At 45.4% G+C, this 20170-nt stretch overlaps 1 protein-coding gene across 1 annotated transcript in view; it reads left to right on the forward strand.

Annotated features, from left to right (window-relative positions):
* Positions 1-1139: 1139 nt before the first annotated feature.
* The window catches only part of SAMD5 (sterile alpha motif domain containing 5), a 50089-nt gene continuing 31058 nt past the window's right edge, over positions 1140-20170 (forward strand). Inside the window, exon 1 of the mRNA XM_040627933.1 lies at positions 1140-1595. Within this exon, the coding sequence (XP_040483867.1) occupies positions 1140-1595 (456 nt within the window). The remainder of the gene's footprint in view (positions 1596-20170) is intronic.

A 20170-nucleotide genomic window follows, 5' to 3' on the forward strand; every position in this document is an offset into this window, starting at 1 on the left:
AAGAACCCGGAAGAAAGTAGGGTGGGGGGCCGGGTGGAACGCGCCAGCCGGGGGGAAAGTACGACCCACCCCAAACTTTCGCAGACTCGGGGACCTAGGGAGGGAGAGCCAGGCAGAAGCACCAGCTTCGTCCACCGCCCCGCGCGCCCAGCTGCAGCGAGAAGGGGCTGCACACAGCGCCGGCTGGACGCAGGCGGCCCCGTGGTCGCGCCCACCCGCCGGGCTAAAGTGTCACCGCGCGGGGCTCTGGGCCGGCGTCCACAGAAGAAGCCAGACCGCCGGGCTCCGGACTGCGCGCCAGCTCCGAGGAAGGGGCAGTAACTCGGCTTGGGCCAGGAGGAGGGAAACTTGGCCTCACAGCCTCGCCCGACCAGGTCGGGCCTGCGGGGACGTGCCCTTGGGCGGCGGGCGAGCCCGCCGGCTGAAGTCGCGGAGGCTCGGGGAGAAGTGAGCTCGGAGATATCCTCGAGCTGGAGAAATCGGATTAAAAATAAATGTACAAAACGATCCAAGGCAACCGCATGAGCCCGGCAGCTTAGAAGCCACCGCCTGCGCACCAGGAGGACGGCAGCGACTCGCACTCGCGAAGACGAGGCGCTCCTGGGCGGCCGCGGGTCTGCGCGGAGGAGCCGCCTGCCCAGCGTGGGGCGCGCATTCAGACGCCGGCGGCGGCCAGAAGCCGAGATGCGGCGCGCGGCTCCCGGCCGGTCCCGGCCCAGCAAACTCCGGGGCGGCACCGTGCGCCGCTGACCCCGCGCGAGTCCGAGGGCTGTGCCGGCCCCGCCCGCCTCCGCCCCCTCCCGCGCCCGCCGCGCGCCCCTCCCCACGGCAGCAGCGGCGGCGGCGGCGGCGGCGGCGGCGGCGCATCCAGGGGCGGTGCGGAGCGGCTCGCCCAGCCGCCAGTGCCTGCGAGCTCCAGGTTGCTTGGGGAATTCACTTTGCCGCTTTTAAACGCTTTTCCCTCCTAGGGCTTCTCCTGGTGGCTCTCTGGCTCCGGCCCTCTCCTTTCCTTTACACGAAAAACTTCGCTGTTATTTCTTTTTCCCCTTGGAGGAGAGGATTAAAAGTTCCGAGAACTGGTGCCGCCCGTGCCGCCCGGGCGCTGGGACGGTGCTTGCCGGTGGGGTTCCGGTCCCACCATGTGCACCAACATAGTTTACGAGTGGCTGAAAGCGCTGCAGCTCCCGCAGTACGCGGAGTCCTTCGTGGATAACGGCTACGATGATCTGGAGGTGTGCAAGCAGATCGGGGACCCGGACCTGGATGCCATAGGGGTGCTGGCGCCCGCGCACCGCCGCCGCATCCTGGAGGCCGTGCGCCGGCTGCGGGAGCAGGACGCCGCCGCCGCCGGCCTCTACTTCACGCTAGAGCCGCAGCCGCCGCCCGTGCCGCCCTCGGTCGCGGTCCCCACCGGCCGCCGGGGGGAGCCGTGTGGTGGCCCGGCCCCGGGCACCCGCAGGGACCCCCGCGGCCAGACGACCGCCCCCCGCAGCAGGGAGCTGGTGAGCTACCCCAAACTGAAGCTGAAGATCATGATCAGGGATAAGCTCGTCCGCGATGGCATCCACCTGAGCAAGCCACCGTACTCCCGCAAGGTAAGGAGGCGCCTCCCGGACCGCGCGGAGCGCGCGGCGGGAGGGGACCCGGCCCAGCCGCTGCAGCCCATTCCAGGTGACGACAGGGAGGCAAGGATGCTCTGGGTATTTGGGGTTCTCTTCTCTGTTCTTTCTGTATTCGCTCTTTATTCCTCCTTTTCCTGGTGTCACCAGCGGTTGGTAAGACAAGATCCCGCACCCAGGCGTCAATTTTAAACTAGGACCAAATCTCCACTTAGTGGCTGATGCTCTCCTGCCTGTCGAGAACTGGATGAGAGGTACTTCTCCAGGAGCAAAGGGCAACCACTGATACCCTCCGTAGCAGTGCTTAGGTCTGAAGGGAATCATAATGGTTACTACCACGTGGGTTCCCTATCGGAGAAACTTCCAAAGGGAAATTGACTACGCGGTGTTGCTCTCAGTTCCATACAGTCGAATCCCTGCACTGCTGCAGCTTTGAGAAATGAACCACTGACATGGACATTCTGGAGGCAAAATGAAATGTCACTCCACTTGGGATGAGTTTCTTCAACTTAAGTATAGGGAGGGAATCTTGCTAAAGACGTTGGAGATAATGGGGCAAGTGAGGGTGTCCTGCCGAGCTCTTTGCTGGGCCATCAGTTTAGTTTACTGTTAATCCAGAGGAGACAAGGAGGTACAACCATGAGATCTAGAAAGTCTGAGTGAACTCCCGTTTGGGAGGAGAGAGCACAGCCCAAGGAAGTGAGATTTGTAGCGGCCAGTGAGGAATCCCTAGGGAGGAATCACGGGGCAGGAGCTGGGAGGTTGTGGAAACTACTGTGTGAGGAAGGCTGAAATTTGGACTTGGGCATGGACTAATTAAGTAACAGAAAGTCTTGTTTTCATACAAGATCTGTCCCTCCAGCTGAATGTTCAGTTTAGGTTTCTGAAGCCATCCAAGTAGAGGGTCCTGCCTGGAAAGGAAGAAGTAGGAAGCACAGGTAATCCCCAAGCCTGCTTGGAGTTACACAGGAAAAGGAGCCCCTCAGCTGGAAATCGTGTAGAGAAGGCCAGGGGGCAATGGTGGTGAAGAAGCTGCAGCTGGGGGTGGGGGGACAGCTGAGAACACAGCACCCCAACAGGGAAATAAGGATTATCTAAATGCTTTCTGCTCCTCTTAGTCACTTGAGTTACTTTATATTCTTAAGTAAAGGTCATAAGGTCTGGATTTAAGGAAGGGCAAGCGACAACTTTCTAATTCCTGGAGAGGGTAGATAGGAATAAAGGGTTTAATGCTGTTCACATGTTATCTTGCAAGAAAGATAGGCAATTCTGATAGCGTGCTTGGTAGTATAAATTTGTTTTATAAAAATAAATAAGGCGGGTCTGAAGGACAGTTGGCCTCAAGTTAAACACATATTTCGGTTACCCACTCTGTGTTACCGATGTGTACCCCCAAACAAGGGAGTAGAGAGGAAAGCACACTTTTCCCAAGCAAGTAGTGTTAGTTATGTCTGGCGTGGATAGACGGATTGGACCATTAGTCTAAAGGCTCATTCCCGGAGATAGAAGGTCAAAGGAGTTCAGGCTGGGTCAGACTCTTGTGATTTACATCCCAGGAAGTGATATGGGTGTGAGCCGAGATGTGAGCACGTGGGCTCGCGGTGAGGGCACAGGTCAAGGTCTGGCCAGAAAGGGATACAGAGAATAAGGTGTGTTCCTAGGGCTTGCTTTATCTTCAGGAACAGAGCTGTGTCCAGGCAAGAGGGCAGAGGAGAGGGTGGGCTGGAGGGGAGAGTGATGTGTAGGAAATACCACATTTTGGTTCTGATACTTAAAACCACAGGCATAGATATCAAACTTTAGAAGCTGAGAAAGATTCTTGTACGGACATGAAATGTGTGGGTGTAGGCTTCGGACTGTACCCTCCTGCCTAGATCAGTGTGTGATATGGTGGTGCGTTTGAACAAGTGTGATTTACAGAAGACAATTTCACCTTGTGTCGTAATACTGTTTACTTTCCATGTAAATGATTACTTCAGTCAACTTCTATATACATCCTATAACAATGTTTGATTATAAAGATACACCCCGTTCACTTTCCATACACATTTAATTCTGGTTCTTGAACTGATGAAAGAATAGAGTGGGGGCAGAAGGGTTTTTGTACCTCCATTGATACTCCGCCTACAGACCAAAAAAACAGATGACAAATTAAGTTGTAAAAAGAAAGTTCTATTCCTGTATTTTTAATATATTTGTTACAAGAAAAACCCAATTTGTTACAAGAAAAACACACAATAGGAACTGAAATATAATTAATGTATCCCAAACTGAGCATACAAGTGTATAGTCCCAGATCACGTTGGCCATGCTGAATTCGTTGCTTATGTGTGCATTGCCTCTAAAGTTTGGGGGTTTAAATTATTTGAGAATTGTCTTCTGACACAGCTTGCTTCTGTGCAAATAGCGCTAGGACTTTTCTTTAAAATGTGATCCACGTTATAATATCTCCAAGTTCCTTGGCTCTGTCGTGATCAGATCAGAATGCATAGGTGTTCATTATGTGCATTTGGGATTCTGCTTATTCGAGGGAGCCTTACTTTTCCCCAACCGTCATTTGCATCATTGATCCCTGTGATTTTTTTTTTTTTTTTTGGTGAGAATATTAGATGGCTTGAAAGTGGGTTGGTGGATGGTCAAGGCGGGAATAGCAAATCTTTTTGGAGGAAGGTAAATTGAGTTTTCCCAAGAATCAGCAGAAAGGACTCTAGGATTGTAGGATTTGCTTCAGGAACAGTTAATGTTTGGGGTCCAGTGCTGCTGGCCTCTCACCAACTGCTGCCACTTGCCCCTCTTAGGTGAGTTGCAGTGTAAGTCAAAGGTAAGTTTCTCTTTGTTTTCCAAAGACAGTAATTAAAATGTAAGTTCAAAGTAAGTTTCTTTTTGTCTTTCCAAAGACAGTAATTAAAATGTAAGTTCAAAGTAAGTTCCCCTTTGTTTGCCAAAGCAAGTCTGCAGCTTTGGCTAAACCAGGAGCCTGGAAAGAACACTGCTTGAAATTGGAAAGCACTGGATGGGTCCCTTTTGTGTCCTGCATGTAGCTTCTATGACTGCTGCGTTTTCTGCCTTAGTGGGATGGGGGCATGTTTTCATAGGGTAGGAATTAGAGATAGCTCTATACATAGGATCTCAGTGCTTCACCAGGTTCCCCACAAGCCTCTAGGCTCCAGGGTGCTGTGCTTGGCAGGATGCAGAAGCCCTGCCTCAAAGAACTTGGAGTGAAGCAGGGAAGACCTAAAATGGAATGAACAGTCACACTAAAGCGTGATGATTGCTCTGGTGGGTAGCATGCGATGCCATGGACACGTGCCTCCAACTTCATTCGCAGGGAGGTGGGTCGGGACAGGCTTTCCAGAACTGGCATTTGGTCAGAGAACTGAAGGTTGGGAGGGTTTGGCCTGAGCAAGAGTAGGGTCCTAAGGGGAAGAGTGTTCTAGACAGAACAGTATGTGCAAAGGCCCAGAAGGCAGAAAGTGGAGCATGCCCCAGGGCAACAGAAATTGAAGGGAATTCAGTCTGGCTGGAGCACAGAATGCTTGGAGGAAAGGGCAGGAGATGGAGAGACAGGCTGGTCCTGAGTGGCCTTGACCTCATCGTTAGCAATTTGGAGTGTATCTGGAGGGGGGCCTATTGATGGATCCTGAGCAGAGGCCGGGTGAACTATCAGGTTGTTGAAGAGTCGGGGGAGATTCCCTGGCGGCCGGGACTGGGGGATGAGAGCGGGGGAGGAGCAGTGGAGGTAATTGAGAGATGGAATGGACAGAACTTGAGGACTGTTTGGATGCCAGGGGTGCGAGGGAAAAGGTCAGGGTGACATGCAGATTTCTGGGTTAGGATTACGATGCTATTCCCTGACGAGGCAGGGGACCCAAAAGAAGAGCACGTTTGGGGAGAAAGATGTTGCCTTCAGGTCTAAACATACAGAGTATTTTCACTCCCTTAAAAATCTTCTTGTGCTTCACCCCTTTATCCTCCCCCAGGACCCCTGGCAACCACTGATCTTTCTCCTGTTTCGATAGTTTTGTCTTTTCTAGAACATCCCACAGTTGGAAGCATTCAGTATGTGGTTCTTTCGGATTAGCTTCTTTGCCTTAGTTATGTGCATTTAAGCTTCCTGCTTGTTTCCCTCTGGCTTGGCAGCTCATTTCTCTCTAGCGCTGAATGGCATTCCATTGTCTGGATGTGCCGCTGACCACCTTCTAACGACGTCTGGCTGCGAAGACAGAACTAAGGCTACAGCTGGAGAAGAAGGGAGACTAAGTCAAGGGAAAGGTTTTGCGGGGTTATGTTTTTTTTTAAGGAGGAGAGGAGCTGGAACACGTCTAAGTGTTGGTGGTAGGGAGCCAGAGAAAGGGAGACGTCCCACAGGTCAAGGTCTTGGAGGAGGTGGGAGGGTATTGTGCCCAAAGCACTGGGAGGAGAAGCTGGATTTGCTTCTGGGGGAGAGGGCTGCCTCCTCCATGGTAGGAGAGAGCAGAGGAAGGATGGCTGAGGTGGGGGTGACGTTGAGGAGCCCTCATTTGTCTGTTTGACTATCTGATACCGGTGAGGGGGGGAGTGGAAGGTTTAGAGGTTTATGGAGAAGGTTGTGTTCATATACTGGGTGCTGTGACCTGGTGCTTATTGCTGTGCCTAAACGTAAACATTACACAGTGGTGTTTATGGGATGTATGTAAGTACACATATGTAGACGACGCCCTGGTCGTTCGTGTGTATGGCATGCAGGGGGCTGGCAGTGCGTGAGGCTGTATCGAGTCCCGCGCAGTTTGGCGGTGCTGGGAATGCGGTGTGGTAGGTGGGAACGCCATGGGGCTATAAAGGTGTCCTGTTTGCGAGCAGACTTGGAAAAGCAGAAAGCAGGCCTGAGGGTGGGTAGTGGATGGGGCAGGCTGCTCGACTTTTTCCCCTGAAACATATCTCCTTGCCATAGATTACCAGTTAAAACCGTATTTAATAACTGCAATAGCCGTAGGAGTGTTAGGCTTCATTCCCACCTCTGCGTGAATCTAATTCTGTAACAGGACTCCCGTGGTAATAGGTCTGTTAATGGGCGTTTGGGAGACGTGGCTGTGGATGAAGGAATATGGAGACGAGGAGACACGAGGGCTTCTGTATCTGCACCAGGGTGAGGATATAGAAGCATTTAGAAAGAAGTTGAGGAAGATAACCTTGGAGTTTTGCCTTGGGTCCTGCAGAGCTGAAATGACAATAAATAGTCCTCCCCCAGAATTCCTCTGCCTTCGTGGAGTTACCAGGGACAGACTGGAAGCTGGCAAAGTTCAGTTCTCCCAACTCAAATCAGTATCCTCACGTATCCTCAGCCCAGGCAAATGGAGATCGTTCTAGGCTTTTGTGTTCTTAGTCCCTGATTGGAGCATGGTGGAAAGAAAGGGCCCGGAAGGAGGTGACTTCCTCATGCTCTTTGTAGTTGACTTTCTGGAGAGTTTCCAACATGCGGGCTCTTAGTCCACCGTCCGTCTGCCCGTCCACCTACTTCAGGGACACTGAGCACCACGTGCCCACGCTGGTCCACAGCCTCCAGAGTCCCCAGGTGAAATCGGAAACGGGCCCCTGTCCACCGAGGGCAGAGAGAGACCAGGGAGAGAGGCGGACCAGCCCAGGTTGGCAGGCGGCAGGTTGGATAAGAAGGGGAACTGACGTGGAAGGCTTGTCTCGGGCGGCTGTGCAGCGGGGAGCTCTCTGCACCTGCCTGCCAGAATCTTGAAGGTTTATAGAGAGGTTTTAACCGGGTGTAGTCCCGTATGTCATTCAGATGATCTCAGTAACACATTACGCTCTCAAGGCTGTGTTCTCGAAGTGCTTCCCAGTGTGGAAACAGTGGAAGTAATATTCCAAGGACGGGGAGGAGGTAAGGGGGCCTCCCATGTCTGGGGTCCCGCTCTTGGGTCAACTGGTGGTCATGTTCCCTCACTGACCTTCTTCAACAGCTATGCTCTAAGGTTACCGCAGTGAACCAGACAGACGCGGTTCCTGCTTACGGTTATGGACGTGTATGCGGAGGGCCTAACCCAGTATCTGGTGTTTGGGAGGAGTGCCGTATAAAAGGGGAATATAGGATGTGAAGGCGATCTGTCACCCCATTGATCACCAGGGTTGATTCGGCTGATCTGGCTGGCTAGGCGGGTGTCCTCCCCCCCACTGCTCCCTGTGTGTCCTTCTGGGTATGACCCTCCATGTGCGTCCCTCCCTGACTGTGCGCACTCAGTCTAAGAGGATGACCTTCCCTGATAGATAAGGAAGACCGTTCTTTGGTCAAAAGTATACAAAAAGCTGTGCTCCCCTGCTAGAACCTCCCAACAAGGTCCATTTGTCAGAGAAGGTGGGGTAGTCAAGCTTCCAAGACTCCAGACACACCCAAACGAGGCGCTGTGCATGGCAGTCTGCCCTTCGAAACAGCTGAACGTTGTTCCTTCAAAGGCCGAGGGTTGGTGAATTTTGCACCTGTGTATGTTTCATATGATAAAAAAAGATCAACTTCTGTCCAAACTGGGATGAAGATTATCAGTGATGAAATTTAAAATCACAGGATGTTTATTCATTAAGTATTATCGAAGAACTGGGAATGAAAATGCTAGTTGGGCAGGTCATTTACAAAGCAGACCTCTGGGAGCGCCTGGGTGACTCAGTTGGTTAAGCCTCTGCCTTCAGCTCAGGTCAGGATCCCAGGGTCTTGGGATCGAGCCGTGTATCAGGCTCCCTGATCAGCAGAGAGCCTGTTTCTCCCTCTCCCTCTGCTGCTCCCCCTGCTTGTGCTCTTTCTCTCTCTCCCTCCGCCTCTCTCTCTGTCAAATAAATAAATCAGTAAAATCTTTAAAAAAAAAAAAAAAAAAGCAGACCTCTGAAGCAGGGCCAGGACTGGGGTGCAAAATTGAAGAAGGTGCTCATCATCGGGGGTGTGCAAGTCTGGGCCCTGCTCGTGGGCCGGCTGCCATTAGCGAAATAAATCCATCATCATGAAATATCAGGTACTCGTGGGCATTGCCGGAGGCCTCCAACCACACACCCGCAGTCCCTTGCTCTTCCCACGCTGCAAGCGGGTCCGCAGCAGCAGTGAGCGGTGGGTGGAGGTGTGCCAAGCCCCCCCGCGAGGCCGGCATGCTTTCTGCCCGTGATGGCAGCTCGTGGAGCTCCTCCGGGCGAGAGCTCTGTGCATCCCGACGAGTCCTCTGTGCCGACACCGTGCTGTGGTGAAGAGCCCAGGCTCCGAACCAGACTGCGGAGTTCAGGTCCCAGCTCTGCACCATGTGAGGGCACCTCGGCCCCTTTGCAAAGAGTGGGCAACGCTAGTGACTGCTTTATAAGGTCCTTATGGAGATTAAATGAGCTAAGAACTTACTAGGCTATAATTTGTATGGGATCCCTAGGGCTGCTGACATCAGGTACCCCGAAGTAGGATTAGAAAACAACGGGAACGTATTCTCTCACAGTTCGGGAGCCTACAGGTTCACACTTAAGGTGTTAGTAGGGTCTTGCTCTAAAATCCCAAGGGTCTGCACTGCAATTTACCTAAACGGGCCACCCAAATCTCCAAAGGCCGTCTCTGTATCTGCACCTGGCACTTCAGGCACCCCGGGATCTGCTGGGGCGTATGGCCCACTTGGCAGCACGGCTGTTACAGAGCCTTCTCTGGTTCCGGGCCGCACTCAAAACTAGCAGCTTTTCTAGCGTCTCGGTGGGTGGGCTGGGGTAGCACATCCCGATGAGGGATACGTTGCCTCCAAAGTCCAAAGAGGCCCATTTAGGCGTTGTGCCTCTTTTTTGGTTTTAGGGGGGCCAGATTCAACAACTTATCCTCACTTAAGAAAGGATATTTCAGTATGCCCCCCACTGCAGGACCCCTGAAAAGTTCATCGAGGTAGAAGGCCCCCCAGTTTGTGTCGTGTCTCACCTTCTGACACGGAAATTTCTTACCATTAAGTCTACTTCTTGTTCACTAGGTCCAAGCAGCCTAATGTTGTCAGTGTAACAGACCAGTGCAAGGGAAAGGTGATCAAGAACCCTGTGAACTAAATTATAACAGGCTGGAGAGTAGATATACCCCCTGGAGGTAGGACAATGAGGGTATAACTGCTTGCCTTGCTTGATGCATATTGAGACATTGAGAAAATAGCGTTGGCCAGATGCATAACCTGGCTCATGGTTAAGTGCTCAGCTATGTTAGCTCCTATTTATGCCTTACCTAACCTTGTTGGGATAATTCAGCCTCTGTCAGAGTGGTCTTACGTCAGCTTTGTGCAGAAAAGTCCACTGGCTCAGGTTTCATTCCTGATGAGAGGGGTGTTTGGTAATTAATCAGTGGCAGATTTTCACTACAAATGATGCCCAGTCATTTCTTGCCTGAGGATACAATAATGAAAATAATTTTTAAAAATAAAAAAAAGAAATAAAAATATAAACACTTCAGAATTTAGATATTCAAAATTAGGTTGTAATCTTCAAAACAGTCACTTGGTAGATCACAGAAAACATTTCTGAAGGTCTAGTCCCTGCAGAACTCTCTAGAACATAGTCAGTGGGGGCAAGCCTTCATTCTTCTAAGATGGTTCTGGTTTGGGGTAAACACCTAAAGTGATTTGGAATCAAATCTGACAGTTATGAGTAATGACAGTCAATAAAATATGAAATGGAAGACAGAATCTGACAACACCATGAATATTTTTTTCTTGGTATGACTTCTAAGGTGGTTTTAAATTTTATGATATTTATAATTCTTTTCCTGCTTTTGAATCCTTAAACATATGCTCTTACTGCGTATCCCTGTTGTAAGTATGGAATGCCTCAACAAAGCTTTGCAAAACACGAAAGTCAATTCCCTGTTTTTGCGAAGGGCAAGGCTCTAGTCGTGGACTCTCCCAGTAGATGATTAGTGTAAAGATGCTTGTGGCCCTAAAGGGGAGGAGTTAAGTAAATTGTACATAGATATTAGTAAACTGCAGCACTCGATCGGTTAATCCGGATTTGGGTGGTCTCCTAGTGTTCTTATGGCTTTTCCTTTGCTTGTCCTGCTGTTCTAAGAAAGCTCAGCGGTATGCTGCCTTCTCAAGTCCCACAGAAGTCAAGAGTTCTCATTTCCCCTCTCACTCGTGAGTGCCAAAAAGATGCTAAAGGGAGAGACACGAGTGTTAAGAATGCCCTTGTGAGCCATGTATGCTCTTAGGTAGTTGTCTAAGGTGTACTGTGACAAATAAAGAAGAATTAAGTTTTGACAAAAATGCCGTTCTTTTTCGATAATATAATTGCTCAAATTTCAGTTCACTGGAAGTATGTTCCGAAATGAATTTTCTTAAAGTAAGGTGAGTCAGATGACATGGACTTGACCAGGGCCGGTCCTTGAAATAGTCAAGGATCTCCTAAGGTATTTGGAAGAACACTGCCCAGAGCGAGGGAAAACTCACCCAAACCACCATAGTCGGAGCCGCTCAAGGTTATAGCCTGTTTAGAGTTAGAAGCAACACGGAGTCCTTGGGTTTTTACTGTTACTGCCTGAGCTTGAGCGGATGATTTTTTAACAGTTATTTTCTAAGTTTTATGAAAAAAATGTTATTTCAGATCAACTGCTGATTCGGACTTGGGAGGCCTGGGAGGGATAGGAAGGAAATTCTTGTTTTCAGTCAATATAAAAACTATTAAGGGTAAATAACTGTGGATCATGCCAAAAGGCATTAAGGATACAATCTGTCTTACATAGAGACTAAGTGACATCTAATAGTTTAAAGAGATTTCATTACTGCTGCTAATTGAAATAAATGGTCTGATGAGCTCCAAAAACCTTACTGGTAAGTTTCCATAAAGTTATAAATACAAACAGAATAAGACTACTGTATTTGGAACATGTCCGAAAGATAAGGAAAACAATTGGTATGTATTTTTTGTTTACCCGAATCATAACAAACAGCAGTTCCAAGTTTTAAGATGTTTTCCCTAGAACTTATAACTCTATAATAAGACTAGAGGTCTACCTACTATATTTGACACCCAGAGTGTGTAATTTTTTTAATACCCCCCTTCTGGTTGACAAAATTATCTTAAGTCACGATCATGGGATAAAATACAATAAATATTTTCTTGATTTCTTCTTTAATTTTAAGGCAATTCGCAATTAAGGAATACCTTTTAATTTTAAAGTATTCAAACCTAGTAACCGTATCTTATCTATTTATCTATGACATAAAATTTGCACTTCACCAAACTGAAGTCTTCTACTTTGCAGTTTGTGCTGTCTCACTGTTTTTGAATTTTCAACACAAAGTTCGAAGTGGTCGCAAAAGAATAATAGAATTGAAGTACTTCAAGTTTTGTTTCTTTGTTTTCACGAATCATGGTTCTATCATTGTTTATTTCAAGCCTACTGTTTACTTTAGGAGTATATCATCGTACTAGAAGAAAGACGTGACAACTTTTACAAACTTATTCTAGGAAAGGAGTCTTGTAAACCCAGCCTGTGGGTTGGTGCCAATTGTATAACCAGGAGTTCTCTGAATTCACTCTCATGCAGAACACAGCGCTTATTGAAAGGACAGGTGATAACAAGATGCTAATTAGAAGTGAATACACATGCCATTAAACCTCAACAGTCAGTAACGGCAGCTACTACAATTTAGACCAAAGTTTTTTTAGGGAGGAGTGTTTTACCACTCACATTGTTTAGAATTGTCTGTAGGGCATGTTTATAATTAAAAGGTTTATTTTGTTTTTAGGGACTTTTTATTGTCTACAACCAGGGTGAACCCTTTCCTCTGCCCTGCTCTGGAAGACATAAAGAAATGTGATCATTTTAGTTTAAGAGGAGCTATTTCTTCTGTAAAGTGGTGCTCGTTGTAGGTTGCAGAATGAATGAAATGGGATAATATTCATCAAGTTGTTTTGTAAGTTCTACAACAACTTTATAGATTTAAGGTATTCTTCTTGATAATAGATAAGTCCTTATGTTTATCATAAAACTTTGAAAATATTTCTGACTGAAAAACAATCATACTGCATTGAGAAAATTTGGAGACCACTGAGGCAGATCTAGAAGAAATTGAAAATGGTCTGCATTACAATTTCTAATGCTACAATGTATTTCTTTCTTTTTTTTTTTTTTAAGATTTTATTTATTTATTTGACAGAGAGAGACAGCCAGTGAGAGAGGGAACACAAGCACGGGGAGTGGGAGAGGAAAAAGCAGGCTCCCAGTGGAGGAGCCTGATGGGGGGCTCGATCCGAGAACGTGGGGATCACTCCCTGAGCTGAAGGCAGACGCTTAACAACTGAGCCACCCAGGAGCCCCTACAATGTATTTCTTAAAAATAATTTATATGTAAGAATACTTGTTTTGTACATGTGCACAAAGCTGGTAGTACACTGTTAGTGAATAAGGGGAAGGCTGTTCCACTGTCTCAGGTATGATTTGAAAAATGATTTTAATACTAAGACATAGTTTATCTTAGTTTAGCACCATAATTTAATTTCTAATCATTTCTTACTGGGTTGAAAACTTACCCATATTATTATTGATTATTATAATTTTTTTTATCATTTGAAAATGCCATGTTTGAGAAATAGTATTTCATCATTCTTTGAATTAGATTTCTTAGATTACCAGGTTACATAATTTCATATTTGTGGTTTTTAATATTTATAATTATGTATCACCTGTTCATGGTGCTTGCTTGTTTTTTCCTGTGGTCTCAGACTACTTCTAGTTGCTTTGCAAGAGCTTTTTATATGTTAAAGAAAACAATCATGATTGCATAGAGGTTGCACAGATTTTTCTGAGAATGTGGTTTACCTTAGAATTTTATGGTTTCTTTTTTTGCATGCACTGAATTTTAAAACTCTTATATATTCTACCTTACCAATAATTTTAGCCATTTCTTTCAGACTAGAGGAATAAAAATGTACAAACTCAGATAGAATTGAGTTTGAATTATTTTTTACCATTTACTTGGACAAGTTATTTAATCTTGTCTCATCTATAAAATTATTTATCTCATCTATAAAATGGATATAATATTACCTCCTTCTTAACCTTATGATTATTATGTTCTTCTCAGGATGAAGACCTTATCTTAAATTGTTAGTTCACATCTTTACCATTCTGTTGTGGCTAAGTATTCTTTTTTAATTTAAAAAAAACTCTGGAAATCACTGCAATAGAGGTAATTTGTTTGCCTGCTATCACCATCAAGAATATTTTGCTCAATTTATCATTTGCTTTTTAAGTTTTCCTTTTTTTTTTTTAAGTAAGAAATATAGTTAATCTCTATTTTTGTGATCACTTTTATCCTTATAAATCCCTTTCTTGAGTCCACAGTCAGTTCATATTTACCCATTCTCCCATTCTTCTTCTCTTGTTTGTTTCATTTCTGCATTTCGTTCTCTCATCCGCCTGAAATTTATTTTGGCACGTGACATAAGGTAAAGCTCTAATGTTCTGCGTAATCATACAGACATGACAGTTGTATCATGTGCTTTACAGGAATTCTATCTTCTATGTCTCTGTTCTCGTCTTATTCCAGAATTTAACAGAAATGCTGCAAGTATTTTGCGGTTCCTCTGTCACTGGCTGTCAGTCTAAGATACGCCTCATGATGTTAAAAAAAACCATCTTCGTTTTTCTAATTTTGTGGGACTTTTTACTGGGAACGGATATCTGATTTTAGTAAATATCTTTTCAGCAACTTAAAAGTAACCGAGAGCGCTTTCCTTACTGGGCTTAATGTCGCGGTGCAGTATTCCGTTTAGAGATTTCCTAACAGTGCACCGTCCTTACACCGCCGAGGTGAAGTAAATCATGAAGCGATGGCTTCTGAAGCAACCACAGTTTGAGAGGACAGATCATGTCATCTTACTCCCAGCTTATTAGGACATTCTTTTACATTCCATATTTTTTCTCTCATGAACAATGGTTGATATTTACCTTCAGTTTGGTAACCCCTCTGACGGTTATTGTCATGACATTATTACAGTTGACTTTGTGCCCGTAGCTTTGTGGGAGTTGTGGTCTCTGGCCACGTAAGCGCAGGAGACGGCCGCAGTGGGGAGACGTGGAACGAGCCACCGCAGCCTTGTGGCTCAGAAGGTCACAGCCACATAGTTCCACAACTTCATCTTCTGTTTGTGCAGACATTTTGTGTTTGAACCACTGGGTAGAGACCCTGAGGAGGGTGGGGGGTGGGGTTTAACTCGAATCCCTATTGATTTTACTGTTTTTGAAGAGTTCTCCCCCTTGTCTACTCACCAGCCCCCCCACCCCCCAAAAGGCATCTGCTCCCTTCCCTCCCACCCCTGCCCAACCAGGCCTTTTAGCGGAAAATACAAATGAAGGCTACTTGCCATATGCCATGTAAAATTGAAAACCCTTATAAAAGAAATTGATGTGACATTCATTTTAATTTGAGTCTTTGACTTTGCATAGAAACAACAGCCCCATGTGTAACAAAGATACAATGGGAAGATGCAATAAGAAATATTGTAACAAGTCCTTGATTTACATTTAAACATTCCTTGACTGGTCAAATAGGAGGATTTTTTTTAAAAGGTCATTGAGGCAAGAATTAACAATGGGGTACAAGAATGTTATGCTTCTGGAGAAAATACCTCTATCAGGTGCTGAATTCAGCTGGGTTTGCAGAAATGGATGCACCCAGCGCTTCCCAAGCTAGCCATCAATCTTGCAATAAAGATATAGCCACTTTAAAGTAACCATGTATCAACACAGAGTGGAACACCGCTAGGTTATGAAATGCTCCTCTGGGAAATTCTTGATTGACAAAAGTAGTGCTGCATTAAGTAGTAGCAATATTTTCATGGCCAGAAAGTAATAAAGCTATAGATAATCTTTATGAAGAGAAGATATGTTACAGAAAGAACCACCACGCAATCTGAAGACTTGCTTCCTACGGTATCCTGTTCAGGTGAAAAGTAGCTCTATCTGAATGTGAACGAAAAAACTGATAATTTGATAAGTTGTTAATTGCATCCAAGGTTGGTTCTCTAGTCAGTGTCATCCATAAGGCATCTCAAGAAAAGGTGATATTAGGTGCTATCTGGGATCACACAGATCCCCTGTATCTCTGGCTTGATTAGGCTTATATAGTAGGAGAAAATTCAAGATATGCATATGGCATCCATTATAGATTAGAGTTGTGCCAGAGGGTATGCAAAGTAATTGTACTCTTTTGAGATCTTCTTCATTACAGAGAGGTGGTAGAGTTGGAGTTAGGTGAGTGGCATTAACTTTGAGTTTTATTGCTGTGTCATTTGAAATCAGAGTTTTTACTGCCACTTCTTGGCACAGCAGTTTGGGCCAGTGTATTTATCTCTGTTAATATGACCCCTTATATTGATAGACTTATCTTGAAAATGGAGGTGAACCGAATCCTCTGATCTTTTTCTGATCATTTATTGAAACATTGGGACAATAACATGCTTTGACTACTGAACCATGTTAGTCCTGCTCTCTGACAGGAAGTACAGCTTTCTTTGTCATCCCCAGTATTGCTCTTTGGAACGAACATGCTAAATGATATTAAAAATGATTTGCGAGGAACGAGGGAGTGATGTTGTTCTTTGGAAGGCAGGAAAATGGAAAAAGCAAGAGTGCCTAGGGTAGTGAACTCAGTCCGTACTCCGAAAACCTTTTCATTGTGCTTTGATTTCATTAATTGGGAAAATTAGATTTATTCTTAATCCAACCATATGGTCATTAGTTACGGGTATTTTGATTTTATTTTTCACATCTGGAGGGGACTTCTCTTCCTCCTCCTTCATTCTCACCGTGGAGTTTAGAAAACTAAAATATGATCTTCCATCCTACCTAGATTTACTTGTTCGGTCAGACTTCCCCGAGTTAGGATCAGCTTCTTGCTGTTGGTAACTTTTTCAGATAGAACATAAGGAAATAGCTTTGAAATATGCAGACTAATAATAATAACTGATCATGGTCGATAATTATTATTTGTTGAGTGCTTTACCATAACATTTCATTCAGTCCTCATTACAACCCTCTGTGGTCATGTTTTTGTCATCCCTGTTTTATAGATGAGGAAAATGGGGACTAAAGAGCTTATGTAACTTGTCCAAAGTCACACAATTAGCAGATCCCATCTGGAAACCAGGTGTACTGACCCCAGAGCCCATGATCACCATTACTGTGCCATTCTGCCTCAAACCTTGCTTTGGGGATTTGGCAGCTGTCTTTCAGTTGGTGAAAAACAGCTGTGGGGGAGGGAGTGGGTATGTCTTGAGATTTTTATTGTTTTAAACTTAATAGCCTACTAATTAGTGTAGATTTCAAAGACGTTATGCTAGAATAAATCCATGTTTTATATTTGATTTAAGTCAAAGAGAATTCCTTCATTCTTTCAGCACATATTACAAATCATCATCAACAGAAGGAGACTGGAAAGAAGGTCACATGTAGATTAAATCACACCAATTTGGTGAAAAAAGTTCCTGTTAAACTTGAGCGTCCAGTGTCTTGCCCGCATTCTCCGATAGGGTGACAGAGTGATGAGCGACCCTCTACTGTGTGTGATTGCTGCTCTGTTACAAAGTGCAAACCTGGCTTCTCTTTGGTTCAGCTCTTCAGGAGTTTTTACCATTTTAATGTCTTTGCTAAATCCATACCTTGCAATTTTAGTTTAAGATAACTTCTTAAGATCTAAGGCTTGCTTTCTTTTAGATCAAGGGGAGAACAATACGGGAACCAGGCATTTACCTGAGTGGTTCTTTTCTTACACAGAATACTTCTAGAAGCTAATTGGAGTTGCTTCCTTAGCCTCCAGCAGATTTTTAGGATCCGTAATGGCAGATTTGGTGTTTGAGGTAAGATTTGAAAACAGTTGAAAGTCGTTGTGGTCGATGAGATAGCTCGTGTGTAGTCCTGTTTTTAGTGCCACATCCCAAAGAATCGAATAAAAATAAAACAAAATGTGATTACAAAGTGATAAGGCTGGTTTTCTTAGAAATAGGCATTTCCAGGGGGATATGGTTCATTAATATCTTGACTGTGTACGTGGTTCCAGTGTTATAATTAAGTATAGACTCCCAACAAAAAGTACTTTTAAAGATACTTTTTTTGGCATATAAGTCTTGATTTGTTTGCTTAAAAAAACTACTTAACCTTTTGTAATATCCCCTTTGAATGGTCTCATTTCACTATTAAAATTAAGAATAAATATTTGAAATTCTGTGGCAGGCAAATATAAACCTGGGAAACACGTTCCCTTCTAGGCCTTAATTGTGAAGGGGAAGTAAGCCCGTTCTGAAGAATTAGTTGCCATACTGTACGGTTCCAATAAGGCTGAGGCTCCCGTTCCATCTCTGAACATCGTGTGGGTTTTAGTGGAACTCTGTCCGCTAGATCATCTGAGCGTGAACAAAAAAGTCACATGCTGAAGAGTGGCTTCATTGTGTTGGGAAGAAAGGAAAGGGGGTTTCAAAATAATGAGAAAGTATTTGGTTATACTGTAATGTTCTATAGAATCAATAATTCCTATAGGATCATTGTTTTAAATAATCTTGAATTCTATAATTCTCCTTTCACGAAGGGTGTACAAAGCCATAACAGGCCATTGCTCCCACTTTAACCTTGAGAAAAGGACGGATAACCTACAATATCTTGCCTTTTTTCATCCCATCAAAGACCTGAGGTCTAAAAGGAGGCAGGTGATCCAAATTCCAAGGAGAGAAGGGACACATCATTGTTTTGTCTTTGGCAGAGCCCAGGTGAGGGAGGGTTAGCAACCATTAAAGCAAATATAAGGAAAACAGCTAAAATTTTTGTGAAGTTTTAAAGGCCAAGTATGGGCTGGCATGATCATTTCAGATTTTCAGGAACCCCAGACATAAGGAGGGTCTGTATCCACGTGTCAGCTCCTGACTACAGTCCTCCATGAGATGCTCATGAGAAAGATTAGGAGTGGAGTAGGAAGCCAGACGGAGCCCCTCAGTGGCACAGACTGACTCATGATGACAGCTACCTTTGGGAGGTAGGCACAGAGTCCACTAGTGTCCCAGAACTTCTATCATAGGACACAGAGGCTGTCACAGGCAAGGGGCAGGCAAGAAACCTGCCCAAGCACCTGGATCCAGGCAAAGATTGGCAGCTGTTGGGACAGCAATAGAAAACTTGCTCTTGTATCTTGCATTGACACTAGATAAATCCCACCTTTACCAAGGGAGGGATGGGAAATCCCTTGTGCCTGGGATCTGAACTGATATACACAGTGATTTGCCAGAACTGGGGAGGAGTGGGCTTGAACCAACCCCCACCAACAATACTAGATAGAGACTGGCTGTCATTGATGTTCCAGTGAGGTAAGAATGCTGAGAAAGGCTTACTGTGGATGCTCAGGTCCACGAGGTCTATCAAAGACAGAGGCTTGGGGCGCCTGGGTGGCTCAGTCCTTAAGCGTCTGCCTTCGGCTCAGGGCGTGATCCCGGCGATCTGGGATCGAGCCCCACGTCAGGCTCCTCTGCTGGGAGCCTGCTTCTTCCTCTCCCACTCCCCCTGCTTGTGTTCCTTCTCTCGCTGGCTGTCTCTATCTCTGTCAAATAAATAAATAAAATCTTAAAAAAAAAAAAAAAAAAAAAAAAGACAGAGGCTGCAATAGAATAAAGAAAACCTCTCTGACCCAACCATGAGCCTTGCTGAGGGAAGGACATGGGCACAGGGAGAGGCCCCCCCTGTGCTATATGCCCGGAGGAGGAACACTAGGAAAATCCCTCTGTCACTCCAGGCTTCACACGAAGCACAAGGTGGCTGATATCCACTGCTGGAGGAATTCCTGGCCTTCGCTGAACTGAAGGTTACTATAGCAACCATAAAATCCCAAAGCTACCCCAACTACTTTTTATTGTGACTCAACCACTCACAGAAATAGCCTGACAGCAGAAGGGATATGCTCATTCCAGAAGTAAATTCAGTTTACCTCAGTCTTGGCTGTTCACTGACGTTTCTGGTGTTTTGCATTTAATAAAAAAATTACAAGACATGCAAAAGAAAAAGGAAAAAAAAAAAATTGACCTACCAAGAGAAACAGCAGTTGATAGAACTAGACCCAGGAATGGCTAGGATGTGGAAACAGCCAGATAGAAAGTTAAAGAATGGGGGCGTCTGGGTGGCGCAGTCGTTAAGCGTCTGCCTTCAGCTCAGGGCGTTATCCCAGCGTTCTGGGATCAAGCCCCACATCAGGCTTCTCCGCTAGGAGCCTGCTTCTTCCTCTCCCACTCCCCCTGCTTGTGTTCCCTCTCTCTCTGGCTGTCTCTCTCTGTCAAATAAATAAATAAAATCTTAAAAAAAAAAAAAAGGAAAGTTAAAGAATGGCTATGAATTATAAAGAAGTATACCCTACTAATGTGAGATGTTGATAATAGGGGAAGATGGATGAGGGATTATAAAAGAATCCTCTGTACTATCTTTTCAGTTAAATCTAAAATTGCTTTGAAAAATAAAGTTTATTTCAAAATTGTATTGTTAAGGGATACATTTAAAATATATTGTTAAGGAAATAAAAGGTCAACCCAGAGACTAGGAGAACGAA

This window comes from Ursus maritimus, unplaced genomic scaffold (assembly GCF_017311325.1).
Source record: "Ursus maritimus isolate PB19 unplaced genomic scaffold, ASM1731132v1 scaffold_13, whole genome shotgun sequence".
Taxonomy (NCBI): Eukaryota; Metazoa; Chordata; class Mammalia; order Carnivora; family Ursidae; genus Ursus; species Ursus maritimus.